Source organism: Parasteatoda tepidariorum, chromosome 7 (genome assembly GCF_043381705.1).
Source record: "Parasteatoda tepidariorum isolate YZ-2023 chromosome 7, CAS_Ptep_4.0, whole genome shotgun sequence".
Lineage (NCBI taxonomy): Eukaryota > Metazoa > Arthropoda > Arachnida > Araneae > Theridiidae > Parasteatoda > Parasteatoda tepidariorum.
Window position 1 is genome coordinate 60,339,601 of NC_092210.1, and position 23,947 is coordinate 60,363,547.

General features: G+C 26.4%; 1 protein-coding gene across 1 annotated transcript; it reads left to right on the forward strand.

The window, feature by feature from the left end:
* The first annotated feature begins 203 nt into the window (after window positions 1-203).
* LOC107445163 (myotubularin-related protein 10-A) lies at window positions 204-23,090 on the forward strand. Its single transcript, XM_016059506.3, has 13 exons — window positions 204-565; window positions 3,588-3,782; window positions 3,866-3,932; window positions 4,030-4,106; window positions 6,261-6,314; window positions 10,560-10,641; window positions 11,765-11,894; window positions 14,934-15,021; window positions 16,243-16,331; window positions 18,699-18,829; window positions 19,489-19,635; window positions 20,862-21,034; window positions 21,986-23,090. Exons 1-13 carry the CDS (start codon window positions 419-421, stop codon window positions 22,820-22,822), a joined length of 2,217 nt encoding a protein of 738 aa, XP_015914992.1. The 5' UTR covers window positions 204-418; the 3' UTR covers window positions 22,823-23,090.
* Window positions 23,091-23,947: the final 857 nt, after the last annotated feature.

Below are 23,947 nucleotides of genomic sequence, written 5' to 3' on the forward strand. Positions count from 1 at the left end.
ATTGATAGTTCTTAAAATTGCCACATGTAGCGCTTTTGAAGTGAAAGTAAATTTACAAACTATTTTATTGAGAAAGGACTATTCTAAAAAAAATTATGTTTGAATTAAAGGAAAAACAAAATCTATGTAAAGCGTACCATTTTAATAATTATTTGGTCAGAATTTGAGTAAACTAAGCTCAAATTTTACAGTAGGTGCGTTACACACTTTAACTTTTACTTAGTTTTGATTGAATTTGCTCCTACAGGTGATATTAAGAGAGATACGCCTATGGTCTATTCAATTTAATTATGAAAAGGATATTTCATCAATTGCTAATACAATAAGCAAATTGTTATCTACTCAAAACTATGGCTACACTCTTTCTGCTTCCTTTATTTATTTGTGACCTCTTAAGCTTTAGTTGATTTTTCAAACCATGACAACTAATTGGTTAAAAGATTTAAATCGGAAACCTAGATCGAATTCAGTAAAAACTTTCAAATCGTACGTTGATTTAGATTCAAACAATTCAGATGATATTGATTCTCCTATTTCATCAATACGGAGGGAAGTCAAAGAGGAGGTAAATTAAGTCAATAGGTTTGGAAGATATATTTAAGCACTTGTAAACATTTAGTTTTACGATATAAATCTTGTTAAAAATAGTTTTAACGGGAAAAAAAGTGTTTTTGTTTAGTAAAGTCTCTGTATAGTTTTTAAACGAGAAGTAAATTCAAGCATCTTTTTCAAATGACCCTAATTGTATTAACCCTTGTTGTAATTAAAATTGTCTTTATATTTTTCAAAAATTTCTGCTTGCAGTAACTTTAAAAAGTCTTCTAGAAATTGCACGTAGTTAAAAGCAAGATAACCTTGTAAAAAAACCTTGATAAAGAATGAAAAAGTAGTTATAAACATTGTTTCCTATTGTTCAATTCCATTACAATGCTCGTGTTTATCATTAGCAGGGGTCTGTCTAGGTTTTTCTGTGAGGTAACAAATTTAGACAAAATTTGTGAAAATTTAAAATTATTTAAAAAAATCAACACAATAATGTGTAAAAAAAATATGATTTATCGTTTCTTACGGGATACAAAAATAAAATTTTTAGAAAAATTATTTTGTGAAACTACCGTTTTTCCTAAAGTTGAATTTGTGAAGGTACTGCTAAACGGTAGTAAATTTGAGCTGGACAAACCCCTGATTAGTTTTATCGTAAAAGACAGTCCTCTCACATATTATCAGAGGGATATTTTTTGTATTGTGATCTGTTGCAACAACTACAATCACCGAGCTGTGGAATGGGTTTTAAACTTGCAAATTTCTTTTGGAAAAAAGAAAAAAAAACATTTAGGGGTTAGCAAGTTATACCCTTCAAGCTTGTCTCCTTCTTTCATTATTATTAGGTATATCCATTAGTTTCATACATGTAACTGCTCAGAAGTCACCAAAACTTTGCCATTATTTTGTTTTAGGTTACAATACGGAAATCTTCCTATTTTCAGTGAAGAGGGGTAGCCCCTTCAAAGATTAAAAATTTTCAGTAAATATTTTTTGTGCAGTGAAATTTACAATTAAGAAAGTAGATTAAATAAATAATTTTTTGTCGGAATTTGAAGAAAAAAAAATTCTATTTCAAAATAGCTTGGGGTCTATCCAGGCATTTTGTGAAAGGTCTTGTTTTTGTAAAATTATAAAAAAAACTACTCATTAATTGTGAATATAAAATAAGTGTTAAGGCACATTCTTTCTACCAGGGTCCTGCTGTTGTGCAAATAGAGTCCTGTTATTGCAAAAATTACTAAAACCCTTTACAAGAAGTTTTTGAATTATAAATATACACAAGATTCTGCTCAACAATTGTTGCTACTAAATTAGAGATGCAATATACATATATTTGGTATTTAGCCTATATTGCTCTACACAGAATATTTATTTCGGACGAATAATGGAAACAAAATCACTCTAATTTTTAATAATTTCAATTGACATATTTTAAATAACAGAACTTAGTTATGTATCGCTTTTAATGTGTTACGCATTAAGTAAATTTAAACAATTCTTAAATTTATAATATTTTATTTAAAAAATTGCCAGAAATTAATTTTTATTATCATAATGTTCTATTTATTAATTTTATGAATAAATATAAATTGATCAATTATTTATTTACGAAAAAAAATTATTTAGTGTCATTAAAAATGTGCCCATGATGTTTGTAAAAGTGGAAATATTTTCTTAGAATACTACATTTGGAATTTAAATTTCTATTTCTTCTTTTTCAATATGAAGACTGTATTTTATATAGCTGAGGTAAGAAAGAAAGGGAACAGAAGTATAATTAATTTTTGAGGCGTTTATATAAATAAAACATTTATTCGGACACTTGATAGATGATTGATGGTGAATATATCAACTCTATAGGTCCTCATACCTTACAGGCAAGCATTGCTTTCTTTTTTTGATGAATCGCGGGAGCTATTAACCACATTTCTTATCAAGTGATTGGTAGGTGTTAGGAGGTGTAAATCTAATAACTGAAACCTACTGAGGACTAAAAGTTCCGATTCAGTATCATATGCCTAACTTGAATACCTGTACTAATAGGAAAATCGTATTCATTTATCTGTAGCTACAACTAGCATTATGTATTTATATCAAACTTTTTATTGTATTCTTTTTGTATATATAAATAAATATATATCCTTGTAGATAGTTATTGTAGAATAATAGAGTTATTTTATAATAAATATCCTTGTAGAGAGTTATTGTAGATTATTTAATTATTTCTATATCATTGAAAATATTGTAAAAACAATTTACGGTGTTAAACTTTGTTATTAGGATACCCTTCCCGTTAATAGACAACTGTCGTAAATGGAAAAATTTTTGATCCTAAGAGTGTCCTTTTAACCGAGGTTTCTCTGCATTTAGTTATTAATTAGGCAATTGGTTTAATCTTCTTCATCAACAATCTTATAATTTCCACAAGATTTGTTGAATTTTTATAGAATCAAACTTCTATCTTACAATAAAAATAAACATTTCTCGAGAATAAAAAAAAAAACATTCATGCCTTTCAAAACTCTAAAAATTGTAACAACTATTTTTAATAACAGTTTAAAGATAATAGTTGAAAGAGAAGAGGCAAAAAATTTGAAATACAATACATACATAAGTAAAGCTAACACCCAAGCGTAGAAAAACTAAATAGGAATTATGAAAAAGAGTCAATAGTTGTGAATAATTTTTAAATAAGGATATTTTCTTTTGGTTTTTATTACTTTCCTAATTAAAATAAGATTTATTGCTGTGGTCTAAAAACGTTATTTTTTGCATTCGACTTTTTGTCACCTATGTTTATTATGGTACGAAATTAGATTTTACAGTTTTTAGAAACTAACAAGGTTTACTGACAACTCTAACTTTTTTCTTTTTAAGTAAAAAAAGCCCAACTGCATTTATTCTTTTCAAGAATTTTTTATTATGAGATATATTAATAACATGTTAGATATTTATGTTCATTAATTGTTATTATTTATATAAATTTTTGAAAATTGATAATATATACATATATATATTGAACTATGATAATTTGATTTTAGGAAAGTCAACTGGCATGCAATGACGACCCTTATCCAACTCCTGTGCTCTTGAATGGAGAAATAGTCATTGCTCAAGCAGAAAATGTATTGAAATTTAATACTCTCAGTGAATTGAATAAAGGACTTTCAGGTCTTCTTCTATGCACGAATTTCAAAGTGAGCTTTCTAACTGCTGAGAACTATCCTTCTAATTTGGTTTGTATGATATATATTTTTTATTTATATATTATTGATTATATTGTCCCTAAAATTAAAATAATATACTTTCCACATTTTAGCATCAAAAAAATGCTTTGTTAGGAGAGTTCGACTTGTGCCTTATCAATATTGATGCAGTATATCATGGTAAGTTATGTCATTTTTAGTCTAAGCATGTTCCGCCCTCCATTTATGTTGTTAACCAGTCCTCAAGATTTACAATTTGCTATTTTTCTTTTTTTAGTCAATAATGGAAAACGAAAAAAGCTTTCTATATCCAATGCAGTTTCAAACATTGAAATTTTAGAAATTCATTGCAAAGTAAGTTCCTTTTTAGCTTATTATTGAAATTATATGCTTTTCGATATTGGGATTTTAATTACCAGCTTGAATCTCATGCTATGGATAATACGTGTGTTACCATTCGGAAAGTATAAAATGTATTTTTATTGACCTATTAGTTAGTTGAATCATTTACTTAATCTATTTAGTTTAATCTTTTTATTAATTTATTTATATCTTATAATGGAAAGCATTGACCTTTTTGTCATATTATATTTGTTTCTGTTTTTTTTTTTTTTTTTCATTCTACATTTGTAGATTTTATAATTACAGAATATTGTATAATAGTCTAATATATTTATTATAAGATAGTTTTGTTTGGGTGGAAGTTATGTAAACTTATTTTCAAATTTATATCCACTTTTAAAGGTACATAGTCACAGCTTATCAACTTGAAGATGCTTTATGTGAATTTCTTTAAACATAAATTAGTTTTTGATTTCTTGTCATATTTTATACAGATATAATCATGTCATTTAAGTAATTATATCATAAAAATGCTTTTCATAAAATATATCTTCTTTAAGTGAAGTTAAATTCTATTAGCCGTGACAAAAATTTCCCTCATATTAGCGTGAAGTGATGCACATGTGCAAAATCTTCATTGATGTTTTCAAATTTCTTCTTAAGTGTAGATATACTGGTTTATAAACTCATATCAGATCAATATTTGATATGAATTGGATTTTAATGAGTGGTAAGCACTAAATGACAGAAGATAAGAAATTTTGTGTGTTTCTTTATTGATAAGAGTGAAACAAAAATTTCTGTTTACACTGAAAGTGAAATTTTTTCGGGCCAAATTGAATTTTACTTAACCTTAAAAGCGAAATTTTTTGAAGACTAATTAAATTTGAGTTAACCTAAAATCCATTAATCAAAACTACCGAGTATTTTGTTGACTTAAAAAAAATACTGTAGTAGATTCCAAGAAAAATTTATGCCCAGTAACCGGACTATAACTTTAAATTAAGCGAAGAAAAAAAACATTGAAGGTATTTGTAAGTCAAAACCTTTGCTCCTTTCCCCGTTCATTATATCACAGTTATCTGCAAGCACAAGTCTGATTATTATCGCTGATGTTGTCGAGAAAAAAATTACGAAAAATGGGTGCAGATGGATTACAATTCAATACCTTTTATTCTTTCTTAATGGGAGGAGCAGCTGATTATCATTGAATGATGATGGCCATTCAATACCTTTCCTTAATCCATAACTAGTTTTCATTTGAATTATTTTGTTTTTTACTTTCTTACACTTCAATTTCACCAAGACAATCCAAACCTGGAATGTTGTTCTTTTTGTTTCTGGGTTACAAACTATATACTGTGCGTCTTTCAATACTTAGAAAGAAAAAAATCTTTTTTTTCTAATGCCCACCTGTGTTAACATCCGTCAATTCAGACATATACAGAATACATATACAGGGCGATTTTATTGGCCTCTCTTTCAGGGGCACCATATTAGTTGGGCCAACGTCGCTCCCTCATTGAGGACAGATAGTACAGAGAGGGAAAGAACATCCATGCCTTTCCCGGATTCGAACCCAGAACCTTTCTGATGCAAGGACAGTTCCCTGCCCCCTACACAGGCGGGTTGGCACTTAGAAAAAAAAATTTCTTAATAATCCGACAAGAAAAGAAACATAGTTTTCCATTATTATTTTATTGAAGGATGGCCTTTACATGTTTTGATTTTGTAATGATTCTGTTCTTGCTGATTTGATTTTAAAAAGTTGCTGATTTTATAAACCACTAATTTTATTATTTATAAAAAATAAATTTCTGAACTGATAGCATGAAGTGCTTTTAATGTGAACAAATTTTCTGGACCTCTTTGAATTCTAATTAATTAAGTTCAACTGTTTTAAAACTGCAGTTTTTTTTTAAAAAAATTGCATGGCATAATATATTTGTTAAATTGATTATTTGTAATACATGAATTATTTAAAGTTGTTTGTATTTGCATTTTTTGTTTTTAGCACATAAAATTGAACTAGACATTTCTAAATGTTTATCTAAAGCATCAAATAAGCTTGTATTTATTTAATATTTATCTTTAGTTATTACGTTATTATCAGCTACATTAAACTTTTTGTAATATATATTCATGCTTAAATAATTTTTTCGCTAGGATCTTCGAATCTACACATTTAGCTTTAAGTTTTCTCCTTTAAGCCAAAGATCAGTGAGTTATATTTCTTTAATTGTTGATTAAATTTGTTTTTGATTTGTTGCTATTGATGGTGTTTTAAATTAATATTTTGATTTATGTAGAATTTGTTTAAAATGTTTTATTTCAATAATGTATACCCTAGTATAATCATGTTTATTTGAATGATAAGTTGTTTTAATGAGGAAGCTTTAATTTCTGAAATTTCATTAAGGCACTTCATTTTAATGATTCAATTATTTATTTGCTTACCAATATAAAACTGTAATTTTATTTATTATTTTTTATAAAAAAAATAAGAATTGCTGCTACTATTCTATAATTTCTGTTAGTGATATGCTCCTCTATTTTAAAGTAGTTTGAAAAATATGAGCTTTCATTCAAGATTTTCTAAATAATAAGTTCCAATAACTAAAGTAATATTGAATTTCATATTTATATAATAAGTATTTTTAATTTCAGTATTAATGTTTGTACAATGTGTAAAATTAGTTTTTTATTCAAAAATATCTGCATGTGACTTTTTTTTCTGCTCTAAATTCTTAATGATAATTGAATAATCAACGAAAAGAAAGTATGTTGAAAAATATTAAGTTATTTCATACAAAATTCAGGGCTGATTGTGCTCCGGAAAAAATCCGGATTTCCTGAATTTACGCTAACAGTGATCCGGAAGTTTCCAGAGATCGAAGGTCCAGACGTTTCAAAAAATCATTATCACAGAAGTTTCCGGAAATCAAATTTTCAAAGGTGGAACTTAAAAACACAGTTTATTTTGTTTGTTTGTAAGGGACAGCCAGAGCGATACTTTATAAGCTCATATTCATGATTAATTTTAATTTTTTATCAGTAAATAGTTGTTATAATCATAAACTCAAGAAAGAAAGACATATTTGTAAATTTTAATTACTTCTCCAGGTATGTGTAAATGGTATAGGTATGTGTAAAATTTTAAATATTTTTAAGTGAACTAAGAAATATTGAGAAAAAGGAAAAAAAACCTTGTTTAAATTTTTTTCTAATTTTTCAATTAAACAGTTCTTTTTTTTCTTTTTTAACTTTTTAACTCAATGAATTTTCCGGAATTTTGACTTGGGCTCACAATCACCCCTGAAAATTACAATTAGCATGCAACTTTTGATTCTGCGTGAAAAATTTTAAGAATATGTAATTGTCATGGTTTTAAATTTACTTTCCTATTTATAAACTGGGCAAAATACATGCAGAGGAGCATTTTAAAATATGTTTTGAAAGTATTTGAAATATTTTAATAAATAAAATTATTATGAAGCTGCTAAATCTTGAAAAAAAATTTTAATTTAAAAGCAATAATTAGCAGTATATTTTTAAAAATTCAAGATTTATTTATTTAATAAAAAAATATTTAAAATAATTTTAAAATATTTTTTCCTCTGCAATTAAAAAATGAAAAGAATTTTAAATTATTCTTAATGAATTATTCTATACCTTGAGGGGATTTTAATCTTTCGACTATGTCAACCTTCATCTATCAAAAGGTAACACTTGATAGAATCAAGTTAACATGTCTTATATATTAGTGATTTGGTATTTAATATTTGTAGTGGTAGTTACGCCACAACCTACTATTGATTATGTATCTTTCCATTAATAACTAAATGTTTAAAATATGCAGAATTTGACTGTGAAAAAATAATTTATTGCCATCCACATCCTATGTCTTATCTGGAATCAATAAATGACACTATTTCATGCTACCTGTGTACATCAAACATGTTGTACATTCAGACATTTGCCAAAGTTCAATCACAGAAAGACTCAAAAGTAATTCAAAATGCAACTGTAAAATACTACAGAGTTATCAATTTTTGATTAATTTTTATGCATTATAGCTTGAAATAATATTATTGATAAATAAATTATTGATAATTTTGTCCGACTTCGGTTTAATTAGCGAATTTCCTCCACATATTTGTTACAAATTCTAGTGTATGATAAAATTATGAACAGTTCATATTAATTGATTAAAATCATTTCAAATTCTAATTATTTGAAGAAAAAAAAAGACTTGTATTTGTGCATAAATGACATAAAAGCGTTATTTTCATAATTACTTAGTCAATTATTTTTATGAATTTTACGTAAAAGTGCTGTCAAATATATTTAAAATTTGCAGAATAAATTTATGCTGGTCTCTAAACATTACTTTTGCATTTTGGATTTCCTTTAAAAAATTCCCCTTGCAAAATTTTGGAAAATATTAAATATTCTTTACATTGTATCAGGGTTCGTGATTTTTTTGATTTTTTTAAAAAAAATCAAAAGAATCAGATTTTTTTGATTTAAATCGGATTTTTTTGATTTAAATCAGATTTTTTTGATTTTTATTCAAAAACACTGTAAAAACTTTAATTTAAATAAAAAAAAACTTTAACTGTTTAATCAAATTAAATAAATATTAAAACTATATTATAACAATATTTTAGAAGCTCTAACTTACTAAAATAATTTTCATTATAATACATAGCTTTGAATGCATAGCAACCATTTTGAAACAAATGCAAAAGGGAAATTTAAAGACTAGATGAAATAGAGAATTTAAAGGATACTTCAAACTTTCTGTCTAGGTTTTTCTGAGAGGTACCTATTTTGTGAAAATTAAGAATTATATTAAAAAATCAACACATAAATATGGATTTATAGTTTCTTATGAGACACAAAAATGAAATTTGTAGAAAAAGTATTTTATTAAATTATTCTACTGTTTTTCCTAGAGTTGAATTTGTGAAGGTACCGCTAAACGGTAGTAAATTGGGCTTGGACAGATCCCTGTATTTTAACTATTAAAACAAAGTTTCAATTAGCAAACCATAATTTTAATTTAAAATTATGATTTTTTTTCCTCTTGATTTTTAAAATGACAAAATAAATGTAACAGATTGTGTTTATAAATGTAGTCATTCATCAAAAAATAAATAAATATTTAATCAATATTTTTATTTTAAAATATTCATTTTTAATCCTACATCAAAATAGATAAGCTAAAAAAATATTTAAAACAAATCTGTGTACTCATTGGAAATTGTTTTTCTCACAAAATTTCTTTATAGAAAATCTGATAATGTCAAAGATACTGTAAATGTGAAGAAAAAAAAAATACCAGTTAATAACCCTACTGCTTCAAATAGACTTTGAAAGAATTCGAAAGGGAAGAATAACACTATAACAGGAAAAAAAATATCTGAATTCATCAGCCTTTTTTTTTCTTCTCTTTTTGGTATATTAGGGTAATTGCTTTTTAACATAACCGCAAGCTTTCGAAATATACATTTTCCACCAATAAAATATAATGTAGATTTTAATTCCATGCTTTTTCAATGAAAAGGTAGAATTTTAATTAACATTATTTGAATTTTTTTTTTAAAAAATTCATGTTTAATATTTACTTTCTACAGCTTTGCAAGTCTATATTAAGACAGCATTAAATGTTTACTTTAATCTGTACTTTCAATCTCAAGAATAAAAAGATTTTTAAAAATGTAATTTTAAGTGTGTTGGAATTTAACACACACCCAAGAAAGAAAGTAATTTCATTAACTAAAATTAATTAATGCAGCTATTTAAAAAAAAATTTAAGACTAAGAAAAGAAAATAATAAGAGAATCAATAATTTAAAACACTGTTTTTTAACTTTTAAAATCAATATATATATGTTTCAAAAAATCAGTTGATTTAAATCAATGATTTTTTTAAAAAAATCACTTGATTTAAATCAAGATTTAAATCGTGATTTAAATCAAGCTGATTTAAATCAACGAACCCTGCATTGTATGTACTCTTAAACTGTACATGAAAAATGTCTACAATTTTTTTTTTTTTTTTTTTTTTTTTTTTTTTTTTTTTTTTTTTTTTTTTTGGCAATTTTTATAGTGTTTCTACAAAAATATTTGTCTATTGCACATTATTTGTAGAATTTCCAAATTAATTCCAATTTTTTTTTTTTTTTTTTTTTTTTTTTTTCATTTTACCANTTTTTTTTTTTTTTTTTTTTTTTTTTTTTTTTGCTGCTTTTTTGGATATACTTGTGAATGATTCTCTAAAAAAAGCTTGAGTCGATACATATTCTTTACATTCTTTGCCTGCATTATTACAAACATTCTATCTTATTGTACAATAAATATGAAACTTATTTCATTTTTATTTTTTTGCACTTTACAGTAAGATTTAATCAACAACACAGAATTTTTTTATTCATTTATTTTATCTTATTATTACCTCTAGGTGATAAGTACAATTCTACACCATGCATTTCCTCCCAGAATAAATCTGCTATTCGCGTTTGATTACAAAGATAGTTCTAAAGGTAAGAATGAAGGGGGGGAAATTTTTATCAAAAATTATGAATGTTTCTCTTTTCATTTAACTTCATTATTTTGCATGTTTTGTCTATATTTTTTAACTTATTTTATGAGTTCTATATACTTGCAACTTATATGCAGCACATTTTAGGCAGGGTAAACAGGGCGCAGCACCCTGCTGCCTTTTTTGTCAAAAGAATCCACCCTGTTGCCCCTGAAGTAAATTAGTGCCCTGATGTAATAGACTCCATACACTTTTTGCCCTTTCTTTCCTCAACCCTTCTTTGTTTTTTTCCCAAACTCTACAATGGATTCCTTAAACTTTTGTTATTCTCAACTCTTTTTATTTAGTTTGTCATTGCTCTCAATACATTGATTTATATGAGAAAGGAAAAATAGCCATTGCACCCCCTGTTGCACTTGTCTTTGAAAGTTTGCAGTTACTTCACTATCATTAAATCATAATTATTATTAATTATTATTAATCATTTTTATTATTAAATCATAACTACAGACACTTAATAACATACATTTATTATTTTATTAATATATGCATGCATTTTAAATAAATAACTAAGCTAATTAGCTCATAAACTCGATATATATATGTTAATTTATTAATAAAAATTAGTAATTAATATGATTGCTTTGCTACTTTTAGTAAAGTTAAAAAAAAAAAATTGACAATGTTTTTTAATAGAACGTGTAAAGCCCATAGAAGGAAATTATTGCCTTTTTAGAATAATAATACCCTTTTTTTTAAACTTTTGCACCCTGCCTTTTTTTCTGCCTAGAATGAGCTCTGTATGCAGTAATTACAGTAAATATAACTTATTGATTTTCATAATTTTCTTTGTTTTTTTCTTTTTGTCTTTATTCTGCTATATATCAAATGTTTTTTATTCTTTTTTATAATAATTAAAAATCTAATGATGAAAATATGAATTATTAGATTTCACTTTGGATTTTTCTTTAATAGGTAAGAACAAAAGGTCTTACCTATAAGTAGATATTAAATGCATATAATTTTATTTTATTTTTTGCTATTTCCTTTCAGAAATATCCATTTTAATGAAGTATTTTTTTTAGTTTTTAATAAAACTGTATTTATTCATTTGTTTATTTTAGTATCTGATGAAATAGATAGCCATTCATTACTTTTTACACGAGTGTGTGATTGGGAATCAGAACTTGAAAGATGTAATTGTCCTGGTTGGAGAGTCACCTTAGCAAATGAAAAATTCTTGTTATGTGAAAGGTAAAATATTTCCCATCTTACTTCAGTTTTCTTCTAGCTTATCAAATTAATTTCAGAAATTTAATTGAAAATTAATTTAGATTTTTGAAATAGTTCAGGCTTGTTTCAGTGTGTAATAGCATTTTAAAGCTATAGAAATTCTTTGAAATTGTATTCAGTGTTTTTCTAAAAGTCGGTGAACTTGGAAAGATCCAAATCTGAAGAGTTAATAGAAGTTATAAGGGTTGAAAACAGAATAAAAGTTTAATCGAACGTAATTAGATAGAAACGCTTTTAATTTTCTTGTTTACCACCAGGGATAAATATCATCCTCATAAATTTAAGCAATCGCAAATTAAGAATTTTAAAAAAAAAAGTTTAAATCCAATTTGATTGTTGTAATAATTAAACTCCAGATAATATTCCAAATTTGAAAAACATTGTAGAAGATTGTATTCCCCAAAATTACTTACCTGTCTTATTAGCTTACTCACTATGCTACATGTTATTATATTATCATTAAAGAGGATATTTCAACCATATTAGTACCAAATTTGGTATTTAGATTCATCAATAGTTTTTTATCCAAGCAGTGGTGATTTCCTGTTGTTTATCAAGTATTGTCAATGCCTAAGTAGCAGTTAGCGCAACTAACCCCAAGCTTGAATTCAATATTTTAAGCTTATAAATAAAGTCATTGACTGTCAAGCAGTATAATTAATGCTCTAAAGATTATATATATTTACAGTGGAACCCCGATTTCATGTTTTCTTCTGGACTGGCGTTAAAATACGCACAAAGCGAGGGAAACGTAAATTACGGGTAAAAAAAATAAAAGTTTTTTTTTTTTTAAAATTTACATATAGCAATACATTGAACCAGTAAAAAAAAACTTGTAATATTTGCTTGTTTTTCGTTTTTAGTTATTATTTCAGCAATATCCTAAACAATGCTTACTAATGTTTGCAAATTTGCTGTTTTGTTTATAAAAGCAAATAAATATTGTTGATATTGGCTGTTTGGTATTAGCAAATAAATATTGTTTCAGAATTTTGATGCTTTATAATTCTTGATCGATTGTGGGTAAATTCTTCAATATTATATTTAATAATTTCAATATTACTCATCTTCATTGTTTTCGTGACTATCATCAGAAGCAGGCATTAAATCAGATACTGAAGTAATAGAAAAGTAATGGTGTGTGTTATAGTCAATATGCACATAATCGACTTCTGGAGACATAGCTGCCAACTATACTGGATTTTCCAGTAGACTACTGGATTTTGCCAGTTTCTCCTGGTCTATTGGGTTATTTAAAATTCTCCTGGTTTTTTTACATTTTAGAAAATTTCCTAAAATTGAGGAAATTTCCTAAAAAACCTATTGAAATAATATTTTGTACAGATTATTGTTGCTTCCTTGCTTGAATATATAAATAATATAAATTTCATGATAATACATAATGAAGTAAATAGTAATATAATGAAGTGCATAATAAATTTTATGATAATACATAATAATGAAGCGAACCTCATTTGTAGAAATCAGTCTGAAACTTTTTTGTTCTAAAATATTCTGTTTATTTTTATTGAGAACCCTCTTTTAATGACTATAAAAATCCCTAAAATTCTCTATGTGTAAAATATTTAGTACATTATGCAAGATTTATCATATAATTTATATTATTTCGTAAAATCTACTGGATTTTTCCTATACAAAATCTTCAGCCACGCAATTTTAAGGGCCAATTCACGTTGGATACAGAGAAGCATGCTTTATTAAACCCATTTGTAATGCATTTTTGTCGACACTGGCTAACGTTGTAGAAATCGAATTCAGAGCTTCCCTGGAGCAGTCAAGAATCACAAAGTTCATCATTTCAAAATTTCCATCTCCCTTTTATTCATTTAATTACTAATTGAAAATAAGGATTAAAAGAGAGTTTTAAACTTAAGATTTTTCCAATCTACTAATTGCATAATTTTTTAAAACTTTTATTGCACTGTATTACTTTTGTTTTACTTTATTGTATTATTACTTTTGAAATTTTCAGTGCCCTTAATTTGTTTTATGAAAAAACTGAATATGTGGAGGCAAGATTTTAAAAGAGTGTGAAGTGACGCACATTTAATATTTTGAATGCAACAAGAAATCTTATGCTATTCAGCTTTGTCTTTGCAAAAAAATTTCAATTGCTCTCTTAATGATTTTATTTAAAAGCAACTAAAATAAAAATTTCAATTATCTCCAATTTGTTGAGATAGTCAAGTTTGTGACTTTGTTTCATTATTAGTGTAGGGATCATATAATAATTTACTTCTGAAAAAAATGTTTATCTTTAATACTCATTGTATTTACATTTCAAAATTATTGAAAAAAATGTAATTATTTCTTTAAAGAAATTCTGAACCAAGTAACAAATTTTTTTAAAAAATTTAGGGCCATTCTCTAATTTACATTTGTAATATGAATTTATTAAAGTTGTCTTAATTTGTTTAATTCTCTACATATATTTAGAATTCTTTATAATCAATAATATTGATCTTGTTAATGTTTTGTGAATATGCTTTTATAAATAACTTTTATTTAAATCAAGAAAATACACTCAATAACACTTTTAACTAATAATTAAATTAATTTTAATTTGGAATTAAATTTTTTTCACATAATTAAATAAAGTGATTATTAATTTGGAAGATAGAATGAAACACTCAATATATTATATTTAAAATTGTGTATAAATTGTTTTTAAGGTGGCTAATATAATCAAGAAAGAGTTGTTTGTCAGAAACTAGTTATTTTATTATGATCATGTAAAATCTATTAAAATTATTTTGCGTTTTCTTAATGTTAATGTATTAGTATACATAACTTAATTACGATTTTTTTTTTCTGAAGACTTAAAAGGTGCTTGTTTTTTTGTAGATAATAATTGATCAAAAAAAAATTGATGAATTTGATAAAATAATAATTGTAAGAGAATAATTGATCATAATTTTTCTGTATTAAATTAATTGATTATTAAATATCTATTTTTTTTTTTTTTTTTTTTAATTTTAGTCTTCCAGAATCATTTGTGGTTCCTTCCATCTTATTAGACATGAATCTTAACAAAACAGCTCCTCATTTTAATGGTCACAGAGTTCCTGTAAGTATGTCAGTATTTAATTTTGTCATTTTGTATATGACTTTTGAAATTTTGTACGTAGTATACAGTGTGGATACTCATGCTTGAAACAAGAAAGTTTATTCTGAACTCTGACAGTTTTTAGAATCTCAGCAATTTACAGTTGCATAAGTCATCACTACGACCACACATAATTTCATTGTAAATGCTTCTTTGTAGTATAAGACATTTTTATGTTACCTATCACATCTTTCACAGCTTGTTCTGTGGCACTTTAATTTATTTTTCTTGTCATCAATGAAATTTTTTTTTCTTAATGTCTTAAAACATTAAGATGATAATTTGTTTTGAAAACCAAATCTGATCTATCTAAAGTGTGTAGTAAAATTAAGAAGGAAAAATTTTAGAATTAGTAAAAAAATTTTCTTGTTCAGGGCTATAAAGACTTTTGGCATTAAGTAATGAACAATTTTAGTTTTAAAAATAAGTTATAATGTAATTTTTTTTGCATTTAGTTATAAATCATAAATTTTTAAATTATAATTAAAATCAATAAAATTTAATAGATAACATTGAGAGAAGATAAAAAAAAATTAAAAAATCATCCAGACCAACTTCTTCAACAAATTGCGTCAATAATCACATGAATCATATTGTTCCAAGAGTTCTTAATTCTCTTTTAATTATATTTTTGTATCATATCTAATAACCTTTCTAAAACTATTCCAATTGAGTATGTTTAAGTATTTTTCTTTAAGTATAGTGTAATTGCAAACAAAATTATCCACAAAAGTCTAGAAAAATTATATTTTCAAGTTTCTACTTTTTCATTAAAGCTGTTATACAACTGCCTAAACTTAAAGAAAATATGCTCATAATGGAAGTCAATCTTTTAGTTTTAGTGTCAGAATTTTCGTCTAAATTTTTTAACAATACCTTACAAATGGATCCTGCTTCCAATATCTATCTCACTTGAAATTAACATAAAGTTTACAATATCTTTACAAGTTGCATACTTTTATGTATTTTGCAGTATTTTACTAACTTCATTTTGAAGTTTTTTGCTTGAACTTTGGAGTTTAATAGATAATTGTATTTTTTTTATCTTTAGAATATCATGCTCAACTCTAAAAATGTCTAAATTGAGTTATCTATTTAACATTATTATTTATTTGTTATTTTTTGATAATTAAAACTGTTTCGTGTTTTTATTTCCTAAAATCTTTTTGCATTTACTTTTAGACATGGAGTTGGGGCTTATCATCAGGTGCATCTATTGTACGAATGGCAGCTTTAGATCCTAGTATAACAGATAGTCGACAAAAAGATGTGTAAGTTTAAAAAATTTATTTTTGTTTGTAGCCTAATTTATGGTTATTATATTTACTTTGATGTACTTTAAAATGTCTTTTTTTTTAAACAGATAAAATCTTTTTATTTTATTTTTGTGAGTATGAAAGTTTCTGACTGAAAAGTGGGCAAAGCAAATTGTTCAATTAAAAGTTTTTCATTCTTTATCATATTTGATTTCTCTATAAAAGCAGTTTAGGATGTTTAATATATAATTGCTTGCCTGTCTCACTTTGTAATGGAATAATGAAATGCATCATCAGAATCTTCAATCAACAAATATTTCTTCAATTGCCCACTGGTTAATTTTGTTTCTTATAATTATAATAAAAACAAAAGTTACTACCTTTTTTAAAAAAAATTGAATATGCTAAGATGGTATTTATTTTTATTATTTTCATAAAAAAAGTTAAATCAATAAGAGAATGATTTTATATTATTCATCGTAAATTTAAATTAAAAAACAGAAATTTAAAAGTATTTATACTAAATACAATAGAATCTCCCTGAAGTAAATTTCTCTTGAAATTTTTTATTGAAATGTTAAAGAACATATAAAATATTCTCCATATAATGAAGTGGTTGTTATGAAGGAAAGTCAAAAATTCTGTGCACCCAATCCATTCTCATTTGTGCCTGTTTCTGAGACCACTAGCATTATTTATCCCAGCAATAAAAATTAACGATTTTAAAAAATGTCTAATATATATTATTTATGTTTTAAACACGACTATATACTTCTGAACTTATCGCATCAACTAAAAAAATTTTGAACATTTACTGAAATAACAGTAAGAATATCTATCTTCCATGTAACAAAGGTTTTGCTGTAGCAAATTTTTGAACTGTGTGTTGAACTAGTAAAATCCATCAAATAGTTACTGAGAAATGAATTTTTAAAAAAAAAACTTTTTCAAAATATGATTTCTTAGAAACTTTTTGACCCATTTTCCCTCATATATACTATTTTGCAACCATTTAAAATTATAATTTAAAAATCTGAATTGTAAGTTATAAAACTATATGCCTTACAATTCAGATTTTTTCCTATTATAGATGTATACTTTTTCCTATTATAGATGTTTAGATAAAATAATAGATGTATACTAAGTTATACTTTGCATGGAATTATTTTTGGATAAACGAATTTCATAATTGTGTGCAAATTTTTTTCAATTTGCTTCAAGAATTTTCGAGATATGGTGAATGCTCAAAAATTAAACTTAACATTACCTCTTAACAAACCTCTCCTGACTTAACTAATGGGACCGTATTTCCCAGATTGCGGCTGCCCCCTATACTGTGGGGCAGAAATCCGAATCTATCAATAAAAAAAGTACAGTGGAGCATCGTTTATGCGACGATCACTTATGCGACGTTTACATTTATACGACGTTTTAGTGTGGTCCCAAATCATTCCCATTCATTTTAATGTAAAAATATATCGTTTATACGACGCACAGAATCGGTTATACGTCGATTTTTAGATTTTGTTCTTTATTTAATTTTTTATTTTTTCTTGTGTATTTTAAAAAAGGGCGGAATTTGCCAACATGAATGATACAGAAAAGGGTGTCTACAAGAATGCTTGGATGACGACCGTAATTTTTACTAGATGACTGAAAAAACTAGACAATGTTATGAAGAGGAAAAAATGAAACATTTTGCTATTCATCGACCAATGTCCAGCGCATCCATCGATACTAATTATTTTGGAAAATGTAAAAGCTCTCTTTTTTCCTGCAAATTGCACAAGTGCGCTTCAGCCATTAGATTTGGCCGTGATTAGAAATTTAAAATTGCATCATAGAAAGCAGTAACTTCAATTCGCTATTCAAAGCATTGTAGAGAATAATAGCAAGAAAATATAATTGAAGGTAACATACATTCAAATGGCTCACTGCAATTTTTCTCCTTTGGTTATTTGTTTGTTTTGCTTTGTCTAATTTAGAAATTTATGTAAATCAACACGTTAAACATTAAAATTAACTGAAAACAGAGTTAGTTTCAGTTTTAGAAGTAAAAATCGATTATACGACGTTATCGTTTATACGACGTTTTTCGGTGGTCCCTTCGGCGTCGTATAAACGATGCTCCACTGTATGTTTATTCTGGGAAAGTGCATTTTTGTGTATGATTTTGTTATTTAAAATAACGTTGCAATTAATTGAGGTCACCCCCTTGAGCCATTAAGTTTGAGTCCTGGAATGTGAAGATCTGATTATTAAATCGACAGTTATTCAGAGTGCACCTTTTTTTATTTTGTGCACTGATCATTGAAAAATCAGTTTTTTTTTTGAGTAAAAACCTTCTCTTTTGTCGAACTTAACTCTGTTTTTCTTTTTCAGAATGGTTGATGCTATTAGCAGAGCAAGTCCCCGACAAGTCCCTGTTCGCATTTTTAACTTGGAAGAATCTGGTCCTAGCTACAAGGATGTGCAAAATAGCTTTTTGAAATTAAAAGAGTTATGTATGCCTAGTAAGTTTCTTCATTTTTAAATTTCTTAAATCAAGAAATTTTTTAATTTTTATAAATTTATTATTTTTACTTTTTATGACAAAAATTATTTTAAGAAAAATTAACGAAAATTTTACGATGAATTTGCCTAAGTTAAGTTTTTTCAACAATCAATAGTTGCATTTATAAAAGAAAGAAATACTTTAATTAGATCAATCAAATTAAGAAAAAATTTGCAAAAGAATCTTGCTGCAATAAATACTTGCTGATGAAAGATCTTGCAAATGAATTTCACCTATTCTTTTAAATTGGAATTTAAAGTTGTATTAAACATTAAAATGGAAAAAAAATAAACAAGTTAACAAAAAGAATGACATTAAAAAACAGGAAGTAGAAAAATCTTAAAGGTCAATTATAGTTAAAGTTTTAAATGATCATAAATGTTATAAATGTTTATTTTCAGTAAAAAAAAAGCTAAATAATGTATAATGTAAGCTAAATAATGTCTGAAAATACAGGGGGGAAAAAAAGAAGTAAAAGTACCAAAATTTACCGAATTTTTTAAAATTCATTTTGAGTTTATTAATAATAGAATTAGTTTTCTCTTAAAAAAATTTCATTTATTTTTTATATTTGATCATGAGTATTGACTTAAAATAAATATTTACTTATTTTTTCAGCATCACCTCAAGAATTTTGGGAAACTGATTCTAATTATTTTAGCAAGTTGGAGTCTACTAAATGGCTTCATCATATTTCATTTTGTTTAAAAACTGCTCTACAGGCATGTACAAGTATATTAAAAAATACTACTGTGATATTCTCTGGTATGTTTCTACAAGTATTTTCTATTTAGCATTTTATAATGTTAAAGCATTTTTACACATCTCCCTTTTGGATTGATTAAAATAACGCTCCATGTATATGCATATACATAGCAAAATCCTCTATTATTCAACTCTCATGGGACGCTTGTTTAAAATCACAAGGAGAAGAGCTTACCCGTAACCCCGCTGTGCAGTGGGGGCCTTGGTAAACAAATGCCCCAACTTCAGGGAGTGAAGGTTAAGTTTTTCTCTAAATATTAAACACGCCTGTTTTTATTTTTTTTCATCTGATATTTATTTTTTTAGATATCTGTAATTTAAACAATTTTTTACCCTATATCTATTTAACCAATTGACACCCGGTGGCTGAGCGGTAGTGCTTTGCGCTGTCGTGCCACAGGTCCCTGGTCGATCCTCTGGCTGGGCAAGGTTAACTCAGCCTTTCATCCCTTCAGTAGGTCGATAAATGAGTACCAAGCATGCTTGGGAACTAAACACTGAGGGTTCCGTGTTCGGCTGACCACCTGACCGGAACATCTGCTTCTGCACCCCAGAGCCCAAGGTCAAGAAAACTGAGATGGGCACAGTAGGCCTTGGCCCTCTAGGGCTGTCGCGTCGCTGAGTTTAGTTTAGTTTAGTTTTATTTAACCAATTACCATCTGTGGACTAAAATACAAAAATCTGTAATTCAAATTGGGATACTTTTTTCAAAATAATCAAAATTGGCAACAAAAATAGAGGTTTCCATTTAAAATTTTGGAGCTGCTTTTTGTCCCACCCCTAAAAGGATTTTAGAACCTTTAAATAAATCTTTTGAAGACATAAAACCTGTGCATTTTTCGAATTTTTAATACGCTGCTGATTTTTCTAGATTATGTGTGCTTTTCCTTACTTTTTGGAATTCCTATACATATACTCATATATTTTTCTTTGTTTTTAAAAACTTATATAACTGAAAATAACAAGTTTCTAAATTTACTTTATTTAAACAATACAGATAGACTTCTTATTGTTTTTACAACTTTATGAACTCAATATATTAGTGCTCTTTGCTAGAATGCACCAATTACAATCTTTTATTTCCAGATTTATACATTCCAATTACAATGTGTGATCATAACTTTATTATTTACAGCAGTTAATATCCATTTTGTTATCATTAAAGTATATATAATTTTCATTTTAGATTTCAATTATGAAATGTTTTTTTCTCTGTAATTTTATAGAGCATGAAGGGAGAGACCTGAATTGTATAGTTTCCAGCTTGGTACAATTGATGTTAGATCCTATATACCGAAGTAGATCTGGTTTTGAACTATTAATTCAAAAAGAATGGGTAGCTTTAGGTCATGCATTCACTGAAAGACATCATTTAATTAGTGGCTCTGAATCAGAAGAGGTATGAGCAATATAATACAGGGCATTTCATAATTCCCTTTCTGATCTCTAAATGCTTTTTAAAAGAAACTGTGCTGAATACGGCAAAAAACCTTACAATAAATACAAATTATTCATGCTTTTTAAAAGCCAATTTTTTCTTCATGGCAGCCAATAATTTAATCATAAAGCTGTTTACAATAGCTCAGCAAGTAAGGACTGCACTAAAGTTTTTTATGTGATAAAATATTTAACAGATTGGCATTTTTGTTAGACTAGACATTCATCCAAAGGGATCAGTTCACTTCTGTGATGGCTTTAATGCTTGCTGGATTTGACACTGCATAACTTTTTATATGAATCTGTGCCAAACATCACATGTTACAAAAAGCTTTATTTAAAATATATGTATATATAAATGTTTTGGCTGATCAAGGATTAATTTGTTGAATGCTATTAAAAAAAATTTATTATCTAAATTAAGGTATCAACAAATTAATTATTTTTACTATTAATTTATAAATAATAATCTATTATTAACTCATAAATTGAAATCAACTTTCAATATGATTACTTATTTATTTTTTAATTCCTTTGCTACTTTAACAAATACAGTTAAAGAAAATTGATGGTTTGTTCCAATATCCTACATAAAAACGTGCAAATTGATAAATTTTTAAATTATTATTTTAGAAAAATTATTTGTTTATAGTGTATAAATTATCGTGATAATTTATATTTTGTTTTATTAATACTTCATGTGTGTAGCTCTTAGTATAATAGAAGTAGTTCTTTACATGTTCTTATTTTTTTATTTATAGAATACTATTTCCCTTTATTACTCCACAAAATTCCCACTCTTGCTTCCTTTTGTTGTTAATTTTATGACATCAATGAAAATGAGTACATTTTTTAATTGAATTATTTAATATCATTTTATATCTTTAATTATTTCCTATTTTTTACTTTTTAGGCTCCTGTATTCCTATTGTTCCTTGATTGTGTCTGGCAACTTACAGAACAATGCCCTACTGTTTTTGAGTTTTCTGAAACATACCTGACATCTCTTTGGGACAGCTGTCATGTCAGTGTTTTTGATACATTTTTATTCAATTGTCACAAAAATAGATTTGAAGCACTATCTTCTCACAGTGAGAGCAACAGCTTCCAGCTGCAAAGTGTTTGGAAATGGTCACGGCAGTTTTCAAGAAATGATTTGAGACTTTTTGCAAATCCTTTATACATCTTAAACAAGTACGCTGCATCCCCCACCAAAACATTGCATAAAACAGAGCGGCCAAAATCATTTAGTAGTCTGAGAGATGCTGGACATTCTCAGTCCCGCCCCTTAACGGTTAAAAAGCTAGAAATTGAGCCTTTAGTTTGGGAAGATGATGAAGAAAATCTTTTAAAGATAGATCCTTATATAAAATCTTTAAAATTTTGGCACCAGTGTTATCTAAGATGGATTCCTCTGGCACATATTCTTGGAGGAGGCCCTCCTGTTCTCTTTCTAAATAATTTGAAAATTAATGCTGAGATTCAGGTTGTTGAAAAGAAAATAAAAAATTTGAGTAATCAGGCATTGCAGCCAAAAGTTCCGTCTAGACACCGAAGAGCAGCGTCTGATGACTACACACTCTCTGCTGAAGTTATTGATCCCGGTCACACTCAAGATGGCACCTCTGTGATTACATCTGCCTTTCCTTTTGCACCTGTGGCACCGTGGGATTGGACATCTTATCATTTTGCACCTTCAACATCTTGTCTCCAAATTAGTTATTCTGAAATTGAAGAGCTTGATGATTAATTAAATACTGTGGTATCAAAAGTAAATATAAAGTTCTTGCTAATTTCATGATGATTAACATTTTTTGTGGAGATTATCATATGGGAGAAATTTTCTCTTCAGCCTGGAATTAACTTTACTAAAATTTTGCTAGTGAAACTTATTTTCAATTTCCATTTGTCATCTATAATTTTACCTACTTATATTTTACGTAATGTTGATCATTAACAAAAGTTTTAGAATTGTGAAATCTGAAAATATTTTATTTGCATTTCAATACCAAAAAAAAGTATAATGAAGAACAGAACACTTACATGTTCAATTTAAAAGTATGCAAATTTACTAATTAATTAAGCTATAAACAGTTCTCTAAGAGTGTTTAATCCTAACAAATAGATTAATATGTATATATATTACTCTTGCTGGCTCTTTTTTTTTTTTTTTTTTTTTTTTTTTTTTTTTTTTTTTTTTTTTTTTTTNGCCTGCTGGCTTTTTTTTTTTTGTTTTTTTTTTTTTTTAAGATTACAATGATTACTGAAATTTTTTATCTCTTTAAGTATAGGTTAAAAATAAGATATTTTTTGTAGTTAGAAAAATTGCTCACTAATGTTCACTTTATTAAGAGTAATAGAAATAGTCTATTTTCTTAATTAGGATTATTAAAGCTAATTAATTTAAAGAGGTCATTTTATGGATTTCATTAATTGTGATATTCACTGAGTACTTTCTTAATTTCAAACCCTAATCTCAAAGCTTTCTCAATATATGCGAATTTTATTTTAATAAAACTCAAATAGACAGTGTTTTAGAAATCTTAATTATGCTAACTCTTGGTTATGATTTCTTTTATTAAACTGTAAATTTTTATTAATTTAAAATCAGTTTATAAGAATTTATTTAAAATATAATTTAAGGTTCATTATTATAATTAAATCGAATTCTCTTTTTTAAAATACATTAGAGTATTTTGCATTTAAATTGTATATTTCACTTAATTCTTTATGTATTTTACATGAGTATAAAACAATGAATTTATAATACTTAGTCATTTTAATATTGTGTATACAACTTAAAACATGCACTAAATGCGTCATCATGAGATTAACAAGAACATTATTTTTAGTTTAGTGACTTCAGTGTCTATTT